Source organism: Plutella xylostella, chromosome 9, assembly GCF_932276165.1.
Source record: "Plutella xylostella chromosome 9, ilPluXylo3.1, whole genome shotgun sequence".
Classification (NCBI taxonomy): domain Eukaryota; kingdom Metazoa; phylum Arthropoda; class Insecta; order Lepidoptera; family Plutellidae; genus Plutella; species Plutella xylostella.
This window is the reverse complement of record NC_063989.1, coordinates 295,426-314,303: the sequence shown is the minus strand read 5'-3', so window position 1 is coordinate 314,303 and position 18,878 is coordinate 295,426. Positions and strand designations below refer to the sequence as shown.

The following is an 18,878-nucleotide window of genomic DNA, read 5'->3' as shown; positions in this document are numbered from 1 at the left end:
GCTTTTGAAACACCAAAAAAAAAACAGGTCGTCTAACTAAAAGGTCACGTGACCAAAAAAAAATTATATGAAGAAGCGTCTTTTTCACGAATATAAAAAATTACGTAGGATAAAAGTTTTTCAGAGTGACGCCTGAGTAACGCCCTTTCGGCTAACTATACTTTTTTTATTTACTATTCTTATACCTCACACGGGGGCAGAGTTTAATACAACACCCTGAACTATTAAACTCTGATAATATTTTCGCGATTTTTTTACATTCTGATTTCATTTCCTGGCTTAGAAATAACATCAATAACATGCTGCACACGTAGGTTTCGGCATAGTATTAAACCCTTTTTGCAACAACCTGTATAAATATCGGCACGGGTACGACTTTATATATAATTAATTAATAAATATTAAAAATACTTTCAAATAAAAATAAATATTTTCGTATCACAAAACAATATTACTTACCTACTTAGTATATTTTTAACAAAGTGGCATGTCTTCACTTTTATGTTTTCGAGTACTATGTTAAAATTTCATGTCATTGATATCGATTCTGAAGGCAGACATTTTAAATTTAGCGATGTCAAAACCTTAATTTCTTTGTTTAAAATTCGACTCTATGATTGTTTCCGTAAATGTCATTTTATGCTAGCAATTTTTTTAGTTTGACAGCGTTAAAATTAGAATTTCTGCCTTCAGAATCAACATCATTGTCCGTAGAACGCCCCGCATACCTCAACCCCCCCTCACTAGATTTGACAGATTCAGATTTTCTTCCAGCTTTAGTGACAGCCTTAAAATGTCACATTAGCTATTATGTCATTACCACTAATGATTCCATTATTTTAAAGCTGTTGCACAAAACTTTTTTGGACATAGAAATTGCTCCTTTAAGTAATGACAAGTTCAACATATCTACTCTGTGCTCATTAGGAAATGACTGAACTTTTGAGTAGAAATGAGTGAATGAATGCGTTTTGATCATGTAAAAATCATAAAGTTTGGCATAAAATTACAATAATCAAAGAAATTCTACATTATTCTGAGATTTGATTCACCTATAACAAAACGCAAAATGAAATGTCAACAAATAACAATCAACAAACAATACCACCGCACCGCATCGTTTTTCTTTATAATTACAATGTTGTTTTACCTACTTAACTACATAACTGCAAAATTATGCCAATACTGGAAGATAAACAAGTGAAAAATGCAGGTGTGACCTGAAATAAACTGCGGAAGAAAACGCGTTATTCGTTACTGTTTTAACTGGTAGGTTAGATGCTGCTACGACCAGATTCTCTGGAAGACCATTGCCTTACGTATTGAAGTACAGGAAAGCCGCTTTGTGGATATGCAGATGCAGGCTGGGCAGGTTTCATCAGAGAGCCAGAGGTGAAACAGAGAATCGAATAGATAACTTTTATTCAACAATCATAGTTATTAATATGAATTACCTACTATTGTAGTAATATTAAACATTAAAAATACAATTTTAAAATACTGTTTTTTTATTTAAAAAGAGATAACACTGCATAGACAGATTGCGAAATTTTGGTAATGAGTACTTGTGTATTGGTTCCAATTCAAGCACATAAATGTTTCAGAAATAGTTTCAAATGCATAAATTATTATAAGAAAATAATTTTAAAATTGGTTATAATGGATGCTTTTTGGGTCATTAGATTTGAAGTGTATTTTAAGGGACCAAACGTCAAAATAAAGTCACTTTAGTGGCTAATGTGGCTTTGTGCAACGCAAAATTGAAGAAAAAACGACATTGACATTTCATTAGGGTAAATTTGACATTTCATTAGATAAATTTAAAAGTCTCATAAAACGTCACATTAAAATGCTTTTCTGCAACAACTTAATTGGACTTTAAGGTTTAATGATGTTTTTAAAACTTAAAGGACGTTTCTGCAACTGGGTGTTTGCCTTACATTTTAACAGTGACAGTTGACGATACGCAACGAAAACGGAGGTTCGAAAATCTTTTAATCGCTGCACAGGTAGTGGAAACTGGTTTAATGGTCGATGATCGAGCCTTTATGCCAGGAAGATTGACCGCTGACTGCCCAGGATATACAGGTGATGCCAGATTGATATAGGTAGTAAGTCAACTTGTGCAATGGTGTAAACACTCTTCCTTATAAAGATGATATTCCAACGTGAAACATGCGTGGTCGACGGTTAATGTCATTCAACGGAACAATTTTTGGGAGACCTATTTTCGTGTACCTCACGAACGGGTTTTTTGTTAAACTAAAATAGATACTTTGGTAAACCCATAACACCATCACAATAACCCCACCACGTACCTCGGTAACCTGTTCGCTGTTCTTCTGGCTCTGTATGATCTTCTGCAGGTTGCCTTTGTTGAGCAGGATCTTGATGGCCTTGGGCTTCTTGAGCTGCAGCCGCGGCGCGCGCGCGTCCGACACGTTGTACACGTAACTCACCTGGAAATTTTAAATAAATTATTGGCAACTAGCTGTTCTGTGTAAAAGTTTTCCCATGGGAATCCCGCGATAATAGTTAGCCGAAGTGTTAATCCAGGGTATCAGCTCCATACCTAGCAAATTTCATTATAATCGGTTCAGCCGTTTTGACGTGAAGAAGTAACAACTCACAAACTTTCGCCTTTATAATATTAGTGGGATGTTATAGGTACGTGTCGATGTTGTTCCACCACAGATGTGGCTACGTTGCTATTAATGTGTTTGATACCCTTCAATCAAATTCATTGGTGCACATGGCATAGACCGGCATAGTACTGGAGAGAACGGATTTTCATATCATATCTGCATAGCACATCTCTGGCGGAAAGGCACCTTGAGGCTGGCAACATTGTGGCTTTTCTATTGAAATAATATCCAGGACATTTTTACGCGTAATTATAATGTAATAACAATCACTTACTGTATTCCCCTGGCCAGCCGCTTTCTTCCCCGCTTTCCCATCCTGCAGGAGCATCTTATTCGCGAGCGTGAAGATCTTGACCCCGCTGGGGGGCGCGGCGACGGGGGTCGCGGTGAGGAGCACGCCCCCCGCCGGGGACGCGGGGGTGGGGGTGGACGCCGCGGGGGCGGGGGCGGGGGAGGGGGTGGCGCTTTCTTTCAGCATTAGCTTGCCTGCGTCTGGAATTGGGAAGTTTGGTTTTGATTTATTGTTGTAAGTGGGATTTGATTACGCTATAAGACAGTGTAGAGATTTGGTGTCTTCAAAGTGTTTGCAAGCACGAAATTTTATAGGTTCGACTGGTACGAGTGTGTAGTGTGTACAGGTTGTTGAATATGAGACATGTCACGCCCAGCCATCCGACCCCAACCTAGGCAGAGCCTGTAATATCGGCATCGAAAAACTCATAAGTATATCTACGCAGATACATAGATAGATACATATTTACAATTTTACACCAAAAGACTCGAGTACTGATATTTGTCTTTAAACAAATATTTGCCCCAGCCGGCAGCCGAGGACTCGATCGAACCCGGGACCTTCTTAACTTATCGTAGTTACCGGACAGCAGCACGGTGCGGCCGGCGTGCAGCGCGTTGGCCACGGTGTTGTCGGCGGGCGGCGGCAGCAGCGCGATCCCGTGCCGCCGCAGCAGCCGCGCCGCGCCGCTCTCGCCGCGCCCGGGGGGAGACGTCTAGAATAGAATACAATATGAGTTCAGTGGTCAAAGTAACATTAAAAGATTGTTAATCTATTTATTTATTTATATTTTGGCAACAAAGGTATGTACAAATTTTGAAGTAATACATAGTATAAACTTTAACTCATTTATCTACTATGTACCTATGACTCCCAGAGCCGAGAAGCAACAATGACAGTAAAAATATGCGACAGCAATCAAGCATTTCCGTTCAAAAACTGACAAATCAATCGCTGATTTTTAAGCTGCAACGTCGGCGTCGTCGCAACACAGTGTTGTAATCGAATTCGGTCTCCTGGGACCAAGCTGTTAACCACTGTTGTGACTGTTAACGCTGGAGTGAGTTTTGATAGTTTTGGTTGACTGTTCGACTGACCTGATTGTTCTGGGGCTGAGTGGGGGTCGCGGGGGCGGCGGGGGGTGCGGGGGGCGCGAGGGACTCCACGGTCACAAATTCCGTCTGTTCCGTCATCTCCTCGCTTTGTTGCTCTTCCACTGGAATGAACAACGGACATCATTATTGTAAACATATTGAAATAGAAGAAGCAGAAACAAACTAACACTGTAACTTTATTAAGGGTGCGTTGCACCATTTAACTTTAACTATTACAAACGTCACATCGTCTGTCAAAGCATCGGTTAAGCGAAAAATTGGTTGCACCATTCAACTATGGTTAAAATGACGTGATAACTTTAACGATAACCATAACCACCCCATGTTGGCCGGTTACTGCTTTTGTTAAAGTCAGGTAGCTGTCAAACGCGTTGTATAACCTCAAAGTAACAGTATTACGTACAAATATTAATATTAAATAATTCTTATCATGTCGCTTCTACGTGAAATAGCGCTTGAAACAAGTTCCTCAGAAATTGAGATTGAGGTGGAGTAAGTACGGAACTTACGAAATATGAAGAGAAAGGTGTACTTTCAGAGAACTGATAGATTCGCAGGTTCCAGGTCTCAAAAATGTGGCTCGTGTGTTGGCTTTAAAACTAGAACCTTTCTTACTGCCTCCAACGACGAAGTAAGTGCACCTATTATTATGTTGTAGGTGTAATGATCATCTTCACCACCAAATAAGCGTCCACTTCTAGCCATGGGCTCTTCCAAGGAGCGAAACAACACTGTGCCCTCGGCCTTCCTTATCCAGCCAATACCGGCTACCTGCCGGTTGCCGGTCCAGCGCAGCAATCTAATATCAAAGTAACCTACGTAACTCTTTAATTGAATAACCTTGTTTTCAGAAATTTTGCAATCACTCAAATACAGAAATATATCAATGAAAAGAAGGACAGAACTAAGAAGAGTGCAGCCCATTATTGTGGCTACGGCATAGCTGCATAATATATTATGTAAACAAAATAGAGACCCTGTGCTGTACCACCAGCTAGGTTTTTATGATGATTCATCATCTGATGAAGAGGAACCTGTCTATGCAGTTAACAGGAAGGATGTCAATAAATAATTATTTTAATAGATTACATCGTTAGTTTTTATTTCAACTTGTTAAGAATTAATTAATAAGATAATTAATAATAAAGGCTTCTATTCTATTCTATTCTCTGGGGGTGTAGTTAAGTACCTGCACCTGGCTCTCTCGAATGGAACCTTTGTGCATATCCCCAAGGTCTAAACTGCCTTCCAAAGCTTGGACCATTTCTCCACCACGCTGGTACACTGCGGGTTGGTGGGTTCACATATCTAGATGTGCTAAATCTAGATATGCAGGTTTCCTCACGATGTTTTCCTCACCGTAAGAGCGATGGTATACATTGTACTTATGGTAAAAGAACTCATTGGTACATGTCAGCCCCGGGATCGAACCCGCATCTCTGGCGTGAGAAGCGGGCGCTTACCCGACTGAGCTACCACCGCTCTTAATAAAGGCTTATTAGAGTCTACTTTGTCGCGGGTTTTATTGATGATAATCTTTTGGTCAATATTCGGAGGAACAACAGACTTAGTTCCTATGACATGTTGACTTTGAGTGCTTTGACAGAGAATGGCGGCTACAATGTACTCTGTGACGGCTTCAGTCCGACAGCTAGATTTGGTATTGCCTTACATAAAAACGTTTCCCACAATAACTTTGGGGATAATTATGTCTCAAACGAATAGCAACCCTAATAACATTAACAATGACCGACGATTTGATGGTGCAACACGTTGCAGTAAAATGTTAACTGTAACGACTCTGTCATTGCTAAGTTTAACCTTAACTATTACGATAACCGGGATGTTGATGCAACCCACCCTAAGTATTTTATTTATGTAGCCTTGATGTATGTAACAGGTGTAACATTTGTTGGTCTTCAAATAAATAAATAAACACCCAGTCAGTACAGTACTAGACCACTACAGGACAGTCATATGCCTCCAAGATCACGAACTGAATGGTAAGTGTGGGACGCCCTCCAGTCCGCCAGCTTACAGCCGGAGACCGCTACTAGGCAAATATAGAGTAAAGATAGATGGGGTGACGACTTGCAAAAGGTACGACGTGACGATTGTATGCGGAAAGCTATAGATCGCATCCAGTGACATACTTTGGGAGAAGCCTACGTCTATCAGTACATTGCTATATGCTGAAGAAGAAGACTCACCATTAACCAACGTCTCCACGGCATCCCCCGCCACCCTCCTATTGACCGCCTCCTCCACCAACACCAAGCTTACACTATAGGACCTAGCTTAGGCCCTCTAGTTTACTATGTATATGTCGCAGGCAACTGGTTTAATCTCCTGTTTGATTGAACCACTAGCCCGTTCATTGGATGGCGCTATTCAGTTGTATGACTAAAGGACAACTCGTCAAGTCGTTGATTGTAACGTTCGACGTCTTGACTGAACGTCATTCAGCGAAGTCGTTGAATGGGATATAGTATAGAAACTGTGTAATGTGTGGTTAGGGTGAACATCACCAGACAAGAGTCAACAAAAAGACTATGTTACAAAGCTCTTATCTCTCAAATTAACTAAACAATAACAATAAACGTAACCTTCATATTGTTGTTCATAATTATCCAGTTTCGCCACTTTTTTTCTTTGAAACTATCCGCCCGCGGCGTAATAATAGGTTAATTCATGTTGTCACACTATTTTAACACAAATAACGTACTTTAAAGCTAATTTATTTGCAAAAAACTAACAATATAGGTGCTTTTTGTGTCAGCTGTTAGCTGTTAGACGCCATATTTGTTTTATTCACCACCTGACTGATTTTAAGTCAGCTAACTAGTTGGACGTTTTGTGACGCTTGTACAATCAACGTTCGGCCTAGTCATACAACTGAACAGCGCCATCCAATGAACGGGCTAGTGGTTCAATCAAACAGAAGATTAAACCAGTTGCCTGCGACATATCCATTAATTTTGAAGAATAATGCCCTGGCAGGGTTATACGGGTACTTTATCGACATTGATAAACTCATTTAATGCGCCGTATTTATGGCAAATCGCGATATAGTGACGTTTAACTACGTCGATAAAGAACCCGTGTAGCATCACTTTTTCACACTCACCATTAACCAACGTCTCGACCGCGTCCCCCGCGACCCTCCTATTAACCGCCTCCTCCACCAACACCCTCATCTCCCCCCCCTCCTGCCCCGCCAGCGACAGGGGGGGGTGCGGAAGCGGGAGGGGAGCAGCGGGTCGGCGCCGCGTATAAACCTATAGCTTCTTTAAGCACCAAGCTTACATTTATACCTAGCGTTGACTATGTATCCATTGGGGCAGAATTTTTGGAGAATAATCCCATGGCAGGGCTACACGGGTACGTTATCGGCGTCGATAAACTCGTTCAATGCGCGTTCTACCAACTACAACGCTGTAATTATGGCGAATCGCGATACAGTGACGCAAGTAAGAAAATAAAGAAATAACGATATAGAATCGCGATACAGTGACGTATATCTACTTCGAAAAGGAACCCGTGTAGCGGCGGCTGTGTGTGACGCTTATCTACATCAATAAGGAACCCGTGTAGCGTCAATAACTGTCTCAACACTCACCATTAACCAGCGTCTCCACGGCGTCCCCCGCCACCCTCCTATTAACCGCCTCCTCCACCAACACCCTCATCTCCCCCCCTCCTGCACCGCCAGCGACAGGGGGGGGTGCGGAAGCGGGAGGGGAGCAGCGGGTCGGCGCCGCGTATAAACCTATAGCTTCTTTAAGCACCAAGCTTACACTTAGACCTAGCTTAAGCCCTCTAGTTTACTAAGTATCCATCGGAGCAGTATTTTTGAAGAATAATGCCGTGCTACACGGGCACGTTATCGACGTAGATAAACTCATTTACCATAGCACCGTATATATCGCGAATCGAGATACAGTAACGTTTAACTAAGTCGATCGATCCGTGTAGCGTCTATAACTGTTTTCACACTTACCATTAACCAACGTCTCCACGGCGTCCCCCGCGACCCTCCTATTCACCGCCTCCTCCACCAACACCCTCATCTCCCCCCCCCCTCCTGCACCGCCAGCGACAGGGGGGTGCTGCGGAAGCGGGAGGGGAGCAGTGGGTCGGCGCCGCGTATAAACCTATAGCTTCTTTAAGCACCAAGCTTACATTTATACTTAGCGTTTACTATGCATCCATTGGGGCAGTATTTTTAGATATTAACTGGCACTACATGAAGAATAATGCCCTGGCAGCGCTACACGGGTATCTTATCGACGTCGATAAACTCGTTTAATGCGCGTTAACCACAGCGCCGTATTTATGGCGAATCGCGATACAGTGACGTATATCTACTTCGAAAAGGAACCCGTGGAGCGACAGCTGTGTGTAACGTTTATCTACGTCGATAAGGAAACCGTGGAGCGACAGCTGTGTGTAATTTTATCTACGTCGATAAGGAACCCGTGTAGCGACAGCTGTGTGTAACGTTTATCTACGTCGATAAAGAACCCGTGTAGCGTGTAGCGGCAGCTTTGTGTGGCGTTTATCTACGTCGATAAGGTAACCGTTTAGTAACAGCGCTATTTTAACACTCACCATTAACCAGCGTTTCTACCGCGTCCCCCGCCACCCGTCTATTCACCGCCTCCTCCACCAACACCCGCATCTCCCCTCCCTCCTGCACCGCCAGCGACAGGGGGGTGGTGCGGAAGCGGGAGGGGAGCAGCGGGTCGGCGCCGCGGGACAGCAGCAGGCGAGCGCACGCCACGTGCCCGCGCTCTGCGGCCCAGTGGAGAGGTGTCATGCCTAGCATGTCTCTGCGGATGGAATTAAGACATATGTTATTATTTTACAAAATGTGTACCTAAATCTAAATGTGTCTGGAAAATGAAACATATTGGAGCGGTGGTAGCTCAGTCGGGTAAGCACCCGCTTCTCACGAAAGAGATGCGGGTTCGAATACCGGCACTCACATATACCATCGCTCTTACGGTGAACGAAAACATCGTGAGGAAACCTGCACGGCTAGTATGGCCATAATAAGACAACATGTGAAGTGACTGTTTAAATTGAGTCACTTTTTGATATCAGTCTTAAATGTTAGCATAGGGTGTACATGGGACTCGTTTTATTTGCGAGATTGGGCATTAGTCCCAGTGACACTGTAACTTTTCTGCTCTGTGCAAATAGGTTTTTCAAATGTTATTTTTTTCCGAAAATCTCTCATTTGTGGTTGTTGTTTGTATTGTCTATGGTTTTTTGACAATTGCAATGTCACCAAACATCAAATTTGAAGAAAATTTTCGCTGTTTGGTGCGTTGAGTGTAATATTTTGGTAATATTACTTTGCTTTGCGCTACCCCATAGACTCATATTGGCTCATTAACTACTTTCTTGAGTTTCTTGGACATCGTCACATGAAATAATATACGACCGAGCTTGCTCCCGACCAAGCACGATCAGATTCCTTGGGAGTTCTTCGGCAGCCGTCGACCGAGCACCGGCTCCATGAGACGAAGAACAAAACAGCATGCCACCTGACTGATGACCCACCCACCGTCTACCCGGACCCCTGGGTCCGCTAGCTAGAAGTCCTTGAGACAAAAGCTCGGGCAGGATCCTGACGGGCGCAACGGAATATCATCTACGATGCTTGTCCCACGGCCTGACTGAATAATATTTATATAATCGATGGAAGGAAAAAACATTAGGTAAGTACCAGTATTTGTGACATGTTATTATGATTGGGTACACAAAACAACTCAAAAAACTTTTCACATGGCACCGTGAACACTTGGTGGCCTTATCCTAAACCCATCCTTCCTTGGAAGGAAACCCGTACCCCAGCAGTGGGGACGTCATGGGTTATGATGAAGATGTTATTGCAACACCCAGGCTTGCTACTCCAGTTTACTCGGGAGCTAGGATGGCTGAGCTGAAATCAAGGGGATATGTACAAAGGTTCCACTCGAGAGAGCCACATACAGGAACTTCGCCCCCTCTCAGAATAGAATAGAATAGATGAAGATGACAATAGGAGTCATAATCTTAGTTCATAAGTATAACTAAAATCTCCTGAAACAATTTTTTTTGTTACAGAATATTGAAATTGGCTCGTAGGCAAGACGGAAGATGGACAAAGGCGGTCAGAGAATGATGGCCTAGACACAAAAGCTGTTGGCAGAGATCATCTGAAGATGGTCAGATGACATCAGCATCAGCAACCTTGTGGTGAAACAATTAACAGGAGCGGCACAGAAATGACTGAACAAGTTGAAAAACTTGGTATACATAATAAGAGGCCTATATCAATTTGATGACTGATAGCCCAAGTTTGAACTGATTATTGTGAGAGTTGATAACTAAGAATACCCAATATGCTGTTATAGTGTGGAAATAGTACTTATATTTTTTATAATTTATTTATTATGTATAAGTTTAATAAATGTTTTACTTACCTAAAGAAGATATGATATTTTTATAACCATTTAATTTTGTTGTAATAATAATAATAATAAATTTCTTTATTAGATTCAAAAAAGTACAAGTTACTAAAACTAAGATCCTAGCTCCCCCACTAGGATACCCTGTGTTGGGGGGGCCAGTCTCTTTCGTTCTTGATACATTGTAATAGTTAATTATAAGGTATAAGTGAGACTTATCAAAGATATAAACAAGCAATAATAATGTAGGTAACTTAGAGTTGTACATAGTTTTTGTATCTTATCATCTTAATTTATAGTTATTATTTGATGATGTTTGTGTATGGGTTTGTGTGTAAGTGTGTGTGTGTATGTGTATGTGTGTGTGTATGTGTATGTGTATGTGCATGTGTGTGTGTATGTATGTACGTGTGTGTGTGTGTGTGTATGTGTGTGTGTGTGTGCGAGTTAGAGAGAGTGCGTAAGTGTGAGTATGTGAGAAGAGTTTGAATATGTTAGTGCATGTAAAGTATATGTAATGTAAGTTTGAGTTTGAGGGTATGTTTATTACTGTGCGTGGAAATAATGAATTGAAAGATTCACTTTAGAGGAACAAGAATTCGTTCAGTTTGAAAATAATCAAGTCCCAATAACCACCCTTTCAGTTTTTTCTTGCAAGTGTATCTGGTGCAAGTCAAAATTTTTAGTTTTTTATCTGCGATACTATAGAGGAATGGTCCTCGGATGCATGGTGCACGCCTAGCAAAAGCTGTGCGCGTGTGAGGCACCAGCCATACATTTTGTCTTTTCCTTCTTGAACATGCAAGCATACCTACTCACAGATTTTACCTAGTTAGTGTGTTGTTGATAAATAATAAAGCCTGACTAGGGTTTGTCGCTGTGGAGAAAGGATTAGCATCAGTCGCTGACTGCCCGGTGTGCCGGACTTATTCAATGTACAGTTTATATGATTTAAATTTTTTGAACTCCACATTTAGGGCGTCTTGCACAACAAAGTTAAATAAAATTAAATCTATGACCTCTTGCTCTGACATTATACTGTCAGAGCAAGAGAAAAACTATTTAATTTTATTTAACTTTGTTGTGCAAGACGCCCTTAACATTCAAACTATTCAATTAGCCTCTTAATTCTAGTTAGTGTGTTGTTGATAAATAATAAAGCCTGACTAGGGTTTGTCGCTGTGGAGTAAGGATTAGCATCAGTCGCTGACTGCCCGGTGTGCCGGACTTATTCAATGTACAGTTTATATGATTTAAATTTTTTGAACTCCACATTTAACATTCAAACTATTCAATTAGCCACTTAATTCTAGTTAGTGTGTTGTTGATAAATAATAAAGCCTGACTAGGGTTTGTCGCTGTGGTGAAAGGATACACCAGTCATCATAGCATCAGTCGCTGACTGCCCGGTGTACCGGACCTATTCAATGTATATGATTTACATTTTGTGAACTCCACATATATCATTCAAACTATTCAATTAGCCACTTTATTAGGGTTCCGTAGCCAAAATGGCAAAAACGGAACCCTTATAGTTTCGTCATGTCCGTCTGTCCGTCTGTCACAGCCGATTTACTCGGAAACTATAAGTACTACAGTGATGAAATTTGATGGGAATATGTGTTGTATGAACCGCTACAAAAATATGACACTAAATAGTAAAAAAAAGAATTGGGGGTGGGGCCCCCCATACATGTAACTGAGGGATGAAATTTTTTTTTTCGATGTACATACCCGTGTGGGTTATCAATGGAAAGGTCTTTTAAAATGATATAAAGTTTTCTAAAAAACATTTTTCTTAAAGTGAACGGTTTTTGAGATATCAGCTCTCAAAGTCGTAAAAAGTATGTCCCCCCCCTCTATTTTTATAACTACGGGGTATAAAATTCTAAAAAAAATAGAGGTGATGCATGCTAATTAACTCTTTCAACGATTTTTGGTTTGATCAAAGTATCTCTTATAGTTTTTGAGATAGGTTGATTTAACTGTAATATTATATTTGCTGCTACGGAACCCTTTGTGCGCGAGCCCGACTCGCACTTGGCCGGTTTTTAACTACATACTTTGACATGAATAGGCAAACTTAAACTATATGGGAGGCAACTGAAAATCAGTGGTTTGTTCCTAAGGGCAAATATAATCAAAGGGGCAAACATATGCGCTGAGATGCTTCCCTTTTGGTCTGTTTCAACACACACATTTCGCCTCTTCATTTAACTGTACCTATATCATTTGTTGTAGTTATGTGTTATGTTTGAGTGGAATAAATTAATGTCTATCTATCTAACTTATTGGCACAAGTCAGCGACGAGATTTGAACCCGCATCTCTTCCATGAGGGGCGGGCGCTTACCCGTCTGAGCTACCACCGCTACCTACATATAATATAGGTAATTATTATAATTTTAGTCAAATAAAAAAGAGGATGTGTGTTTTGACAAATGTTGTTTTTAAAGCATTTTCAACGGGTTATTAGAGTCCCGGATCATCCTCCCTATAAGTATTATAGTAATTTTCCTTTCCTGCATCTCTTCTTGTAGAGCAAGGGTGAAATTAACAAAAACTAAACAAATAATAATTTGTGTCACATGTTATCACCACCTTCGAACTTGAGTGATAAAATGCTACCTAAACAAATGTCAAACTGAGACATGTGTGGACAAATTGGTACACCCATGTTAGGAAATAAGACAAATCTTCCAATCTCGCTGTCAAAATTGTAACTCACATCTTGTAGTGATTATTTCGTGTTGGCCATGTTAGCGTTTGTGAGGACAACTGGTATCACACAATTTGTTGCAACTAGCTGTCATTTATATCTTGTCCCAGCCATACTGTGCTACGCGTGCTGCATATTCAGATTTAGTACATATACTATCCGCAGTCGACCATCGTGGTGGAAAATGGTTCCAAGCTTAGGAAGGCAGTTCAGACCTTGGGGATATGCACAAATGTTCCACTCGAGAGAGCCAGGTGCAGGTCCATACTTACATCCACAGCCTAGATAGACTCGTTTCTGTTTGGGATGGCATATTATCACCTGCAGTTGACGTCGGCGTGGTGGTCCAGCAGCGTGGCGGCGGCGCCCGCGTGCCCCCAGTACGCCGCCAGGTGCAGCGGCGTGCGCTCCACCTGGGAACAAAACAACATAGAATAAGGTTATGGTTAGCAGCACTAGGGTTAGGAGTCATGTCCTAAACGAATGCAGAGTGTGTTCCCTCTATGCTGTATTTGTGACGTGATGGCGTGATGGCACACTGCATACTCAGTAGAAAATTTCAAAATATCCAATGCTTCATGGTGTCAAATGTTTTGACATCATGAAAACTTACCTACAGCTGTGTAGTAGGTCTATGTAGGAGCACTAGGAGGGCTAGCAGTGTATGTATACGCACACATCAAGACAAAACTTTTGCACGGCGCTCACTCACATCACGCGGCCACGAACGCTTTCGCGACGAACAACTTTTGTCACGTCTTGCGCCCCGTGCTAGGCTAGCAGATAAGTACCATACCTTGGTCCTGCAGTCGCGCGACACGCCGGCGCGCAGCAGCACGAGACACACCTCTTGGCGATCGTTGGCGGCTGCCAGGTGCAGCGGGGACGTGCCCAGCTGAGGAGAATAGAATATGCCTTCGTTAGAATAGAATTGAATTTTAAAAAGCAGATGCAAACAATACAGGAAAAGGCAGTAGGTACTTAATACAAACAAAGATAAATCTAATCAAACTCTCATTACAATTAATAAATAATATGAGAAAACCTAAAATAACATATTGCAAATGACTGCTATTAATCTGAGAAGTTAGCATTCCCTTTTATCCCCAATTCCATGATGCCAAACCTTTTACAGACACACCTAAGTAAAGTTCAAAGGAAAAATTGTGCTAATATTATCTATCCTCACCCATTCCATTGAATGGACACAAGAGGCACAGAATCAGGAATGGTGGACAGTTCATAAGGAAGCCAGCAGTGTAAGATTCTAAACACTACATTAACAAAAAACCTCACCCAGTCGGTAGTGAAGGGCGCTCCTTTAGCCATGAGATCTAAGACAGTGTTGGTGTCCCCGTCCCTGGCCGCGGCCAGCAGGCGCCGGCCCAGCTCCAGCGAGGTGGACGCCGCGCGCCGCCCCGCGCCGCCCTCCACCAGTGCCTCCGCTGCTGGCTCGGTGGACTGAAAGGAATGGAGTGTTATGTGGATGGTCAAAGGGTGTAGTGGTTAGTGGGGTTTTAATCCCGGCAGGGGCAGATATTTGTTTAAAGACAGATAATTCTACTCAGGTCATGGGCGTTGATATTTATATTTAATATGTATTTGTGTAAATGTATCAGCTGACCGATACCCTTATTACAGGCTCTGCCTAGATGATGTGTGATGTGAGATCTCCTCGCATATTATTAATCATAGTGGCATTTAAAGTAGCAGCGGGTGTGGGGCGGAGATAGTCTTGTTTCCATTAGCTTATTCTAAGCCATATCCAAAGTTTCTATAACAAATAACTACTTACGTCCCGGTGACCCATTGGTAAACGAGATACAATAGTTTTTTAATTGTGTCTGATTTCTCTGGATGTGAGGGGTAAAAGCTACTAAATGTACTAATTCACCTAGGAGGGAATGTGTACATTTAGAAACAGCCATACAGCTACAGTGAACAGGAGCCTGCGGCAAAAGCTAGTCTTTTATGAAAAAATATTTTGCGTTTCCTTCTATGTTTCAATCTACATTATCTAGCTTGAACCATTGCTGGTCACTATCTCAATGCGGGTATTATAAAAGGTAAAGTTTAGGAAAGCCTAGCAGTTGCTCAATTACAACTGAAGATGACCCACCAACTCTGTTAACTACTGAATGTTTCTATAAAGGTGGAAAAGATAGAGAGATAATGTTTAGCTAGTTATTTTTAGGACTGATCTTAAAAATAGGTTTGGCACAAATATAAATTCAGTAGAACCTACATATAATCAAAGTACGATACTCACAACATCTTGGCCATCACTGAAGCTCACTACAATATCTTCTGTGCAAATTTCAGACATCTCCACTCACCTGTAATACATTTTTGAACTTGAAAATATCTCTGGCGATAGAAAAACACTATAATCACAATAAATCAAGGGTCACTAAATCATTTTATGTCCTTGATGGCCATTCTATTATTACACAGCCATCTTAAAGTTACAGTAACCTTTTGAATTTAAATAAAAAATGCATTTCGATTGTGGATTTTGCACTCTGATGTTTGTTTGAAACTTTTACAAAGTAAACAAAAATGATAACAGGATAAGGATGTTGAGTGTTGAGGGCTGCTTCTATAATGGTTCACCATAACCACACCGACTTCCTGTTCCTGTGCGGACGGAAGTGCCTCTTAATATACAATTTCCGAGAAAATAAAAGACATAAATTACACACTTACACAGTGTAACTTTCGAAACATTACACAAAAACGGCTAAAGTATCTTTAAAACGTTATTCAGCAAATTATTGTAAACGTCAACAATCTTAGCAACACTTTATTGTTACTTTTCCTATAACATAGCGCGAAAGATAAATGTCAAAGCAATATCCTGTCAAGATAAATTTTTCGAAAATATTTCCCCGGGAGGATCAGCAGCAATAAAAAAATCATTTATATTTTTTATCATGACTATTATTGTTTTTTCTTAGAATTAATAATCATTTCAAAGACGAATTTTCTAAAAATTTAAGGTTATGTTTGTTATCTAGAAGTTGGTAGTATTGAAATAAAATTTGACATTAATACATTTTAATCTGTGGCGATGAATGCGAAACATCGTTTTGACAACGGTTGAAATAGGATTAATGAATCTTGTCCATGGTCACCATGGTATAGCCAAAATCTCAAAATAATAATTAAGGTAAGGATGATAATTATTATAAATTCCACGCAGAACTTGCTGAGAGATCTGGCTCTTTTTTATAACTTTTTCGCTTTATAAACTTGGCTTCAATCGGAAACCAAGTACATCTAGGTCCTAGGTGGCGTTAGTTAGCATGTTCTGTTCCAGAGAGGCTTGAAGTAAGCAATAAAGTTGATAGCGTGCTCCTAGATGGCGCTATGAGTATAATACTTTTATCTGATCTGCAGATAGCAAGGGGTCGGACTTTAGATAGAATAGAAGTACCTATTCATAATGTTCCTTGCACTAGCTAAGTTTGTAAATCTTATGCAATCGTGTTACTAACTCGACGCGAGGTAACTGCATGAGTACTACTAACTACTACTAGGTAGGTACATTGGTGTGTAAGTACATGGAATGATTGTGAATAATAATAATAAAAAAGTACCTACATGGAAGGATTTGAACATAGACGTCTCGCATGGGAGACTGACCACCACACTCCGTGGCTCTTACTTTGTGTGAGGTTTTGAATCTGTTTTAGGTAATTTAAACCCAATTTATTGTTCCAAGTACTCAGTTAACTGTACGACGGCGGACTATTATGATTAACTAGATGGCACCTAGACACAGCCATATGAGATAGCCTAGGTACATAATAGGCGTACCTCTATGTGTATGTAGGTGCCTACCTAGACAGGACGTGAATTATTGGATATTAATTTTAATTAATTGTTACGGTACTTAACTGATAATCTCACATACCGCAAACTAGGTAGTTAAGTGTATTAATTAAGATTGCAATGCCTATCTTGCATAATTTAGGCACTCACGGATGCAGGGCTATGAAAGGCTAAAATACTATGGCTATGGTTAAACAACTAAACATGGGGTAGTATTTACTTCAGTCAAAAATGTTTTTTTTTCTTAATGTGTGATAATATTTATTAAGATGAATTAATTGATCATGATGTTCTGTTTTAGTTTAGTTGAGCACGAATCCCACTCAACTCACATTTTATAATCGATTCATTAATACATTTTGAGGGAAGTGTTGTGTCTGTAAATTTTTTTTTTTTTTTTTATTTTATAAAGTTAAACGTAGTCGAACAAAATTAAATACGCGTATGTCGTCTTTCGCTTGCGGCAGCCGACTAGATTGGCCACGCAGACGTGGCCGGCGCCATGCTGGCGCCTGCGCCGCCCGCGCGCGGTGTGACACAGGCCTGACCATACCTACTCTTGTGTTTCTATTTTCTAATCAGTAATAGGTAGGTAAGGTACTTACCTATTTATAATTTGCCGGCATCCAATTTAACATATGTTTTTGTTTACGTCAGTCAGTTTTTGATCAAAACGTAGGGTTGCCAAAAACGATATAGAATAAAAATAATATGGATAAGATCTTGTATGGGACGATAAAAATGTCGTGCGCCTGATTCCAACACCGAAAACGTTATCTCCGGGATAAGTTGTGTGCTGTGCACCCTTTTCGGCTATACCAATTTTGCAACATCCTATATAATGGTATGCCCCTGTTTGTGTACCCCCTTTATAGAGTCAGCCTTTATAGAAGGGGTAGGTAAGGACTAAGGAGGTAAATATTCCTTTGGTGGTATTTCACAAAATTCTTGAATGGTAAGTGTGCTATGCTAATCGTGTCTGGGGCGCTAATGAAGCGGCCGCCGCCATGTTGTATTCAGTGGGATGTTATTAAACGCACAAAGCGCCTGGAGCGCCCTCTTTGTCTCTGCTGGAGCAGATTTAGCTCTGAAATGAAATTGGGTAGCTTATCTCAACAGCTGCGTGTGAGAGGCTAGTTACTGGCGATGCATAATTCCCGCGCGTCATGATTGGTGTCGATGTTTGTTTTTTTTTGGGATCCGTAGCCGGGTGGCAAAAAAACTCTTCGTATTTCTTCATTCATGATGTTGGTCTGTCTGTTCTGCCTGTTCCTCAGATCGGGCGACCACCACCGGTCGGTAGACGGTTTATTCCAAGTTGTAACTAAGTAGCCCACACTTGTATTACTAGCCCCTGCCGTAGGTACTTAGGTAGGTACTAGAGGCATTCCTAAACGTTTTCACTTTGTCTGTAACGTCAAACTTTAAATAATATCACTTTAACTTGAGTTTAACTACAACAGATGTCGCTAGAAATTAGTATTTAAATCAATGAAAAGTATTTTATAACTTTACGCTTCACGTGATAGCTTTCCTCTCTGTCTCGTCACGCGAATTTAATATGTAAGTAAGTATGTTTTTTTTTTTTTTTTTTTTTTTTTTTTTTTTTACCACTCAGCACGGCAAATATTTTAATCTTCTGATTATTGTTCATTTGTACACACACAAAGTATGACTTTGTTTTGTAAACTTGAATTTTTCGATTAAGTACTATAAATAAAGAATACGAATAAACATTTAGGTAAGTATACTTAAGTAGAAAATAATCAGGGTAAGACCTACGACCAAAATGATGAAAGGTAATTATCAGATAAGA

The 18,878-nt window shown here is 40.7% G+C and overlaps 1 protein-coding gene across 1 annotated transcript; it reads right to left on the bottom strand.

Moving 5' to 3' along the window:
• Positions 1-1,867: 1,867 nt before the first annotated feature.
• On the bottom strand, positions 1,868-16,266 carry LOC105392326 (ankyrin-1). The gene is made up of 11 exons (XM_048623065.1): positions 15,935-16,266; positions 15,498-15,564; positions 14,525-14,689; positions 14,025-14,123; positions 13,550-13,641; positions 8,664-8,884; positions 4,035-4,153; positions 3,520-3,652; positions 2,920-3,137; positions 2,319-2,459; positions 1,868-1,876 (listed from the first exon to the last, which is right to left on the bottom strand). The coding sequence occupies exons 2-11, from the start codon at positions 15,552-15,554 to the stop codon at positions 1,868-1,870; spliced, it is 1,254 nt and encodes a 417-aa protein (XP_048479022.1). The 5' UTR covers positions 15,555-15,564; positions 15,935-16,266.
• Positions 16,267-18,878: the final 2,612 nt, after the last annotated feature.

Coding starts and splice junctions, on each gene's coding strand:
- LOC105392326 (XM_048623065.1), bottom strand. CDS start 15,554: ATGTCTGAAATTTGCACAGAAGATATTGTAGTGAGCTTCAGTGATGGC. Junction 8,885..13,549: donor CACGCCGACGTCAACTGCAG/GTGATAATATGC, acceptor TTCCATCCGCAG/AGACATGCTAGGCATGACAC. Junction 3,653..4,034: donor CTCAGCCCCAGAACAATCAG/GTCAGTCGAACA, acceptor ATTCTATTCTAG/ACGTCTCCCCCCGGGCGCGG.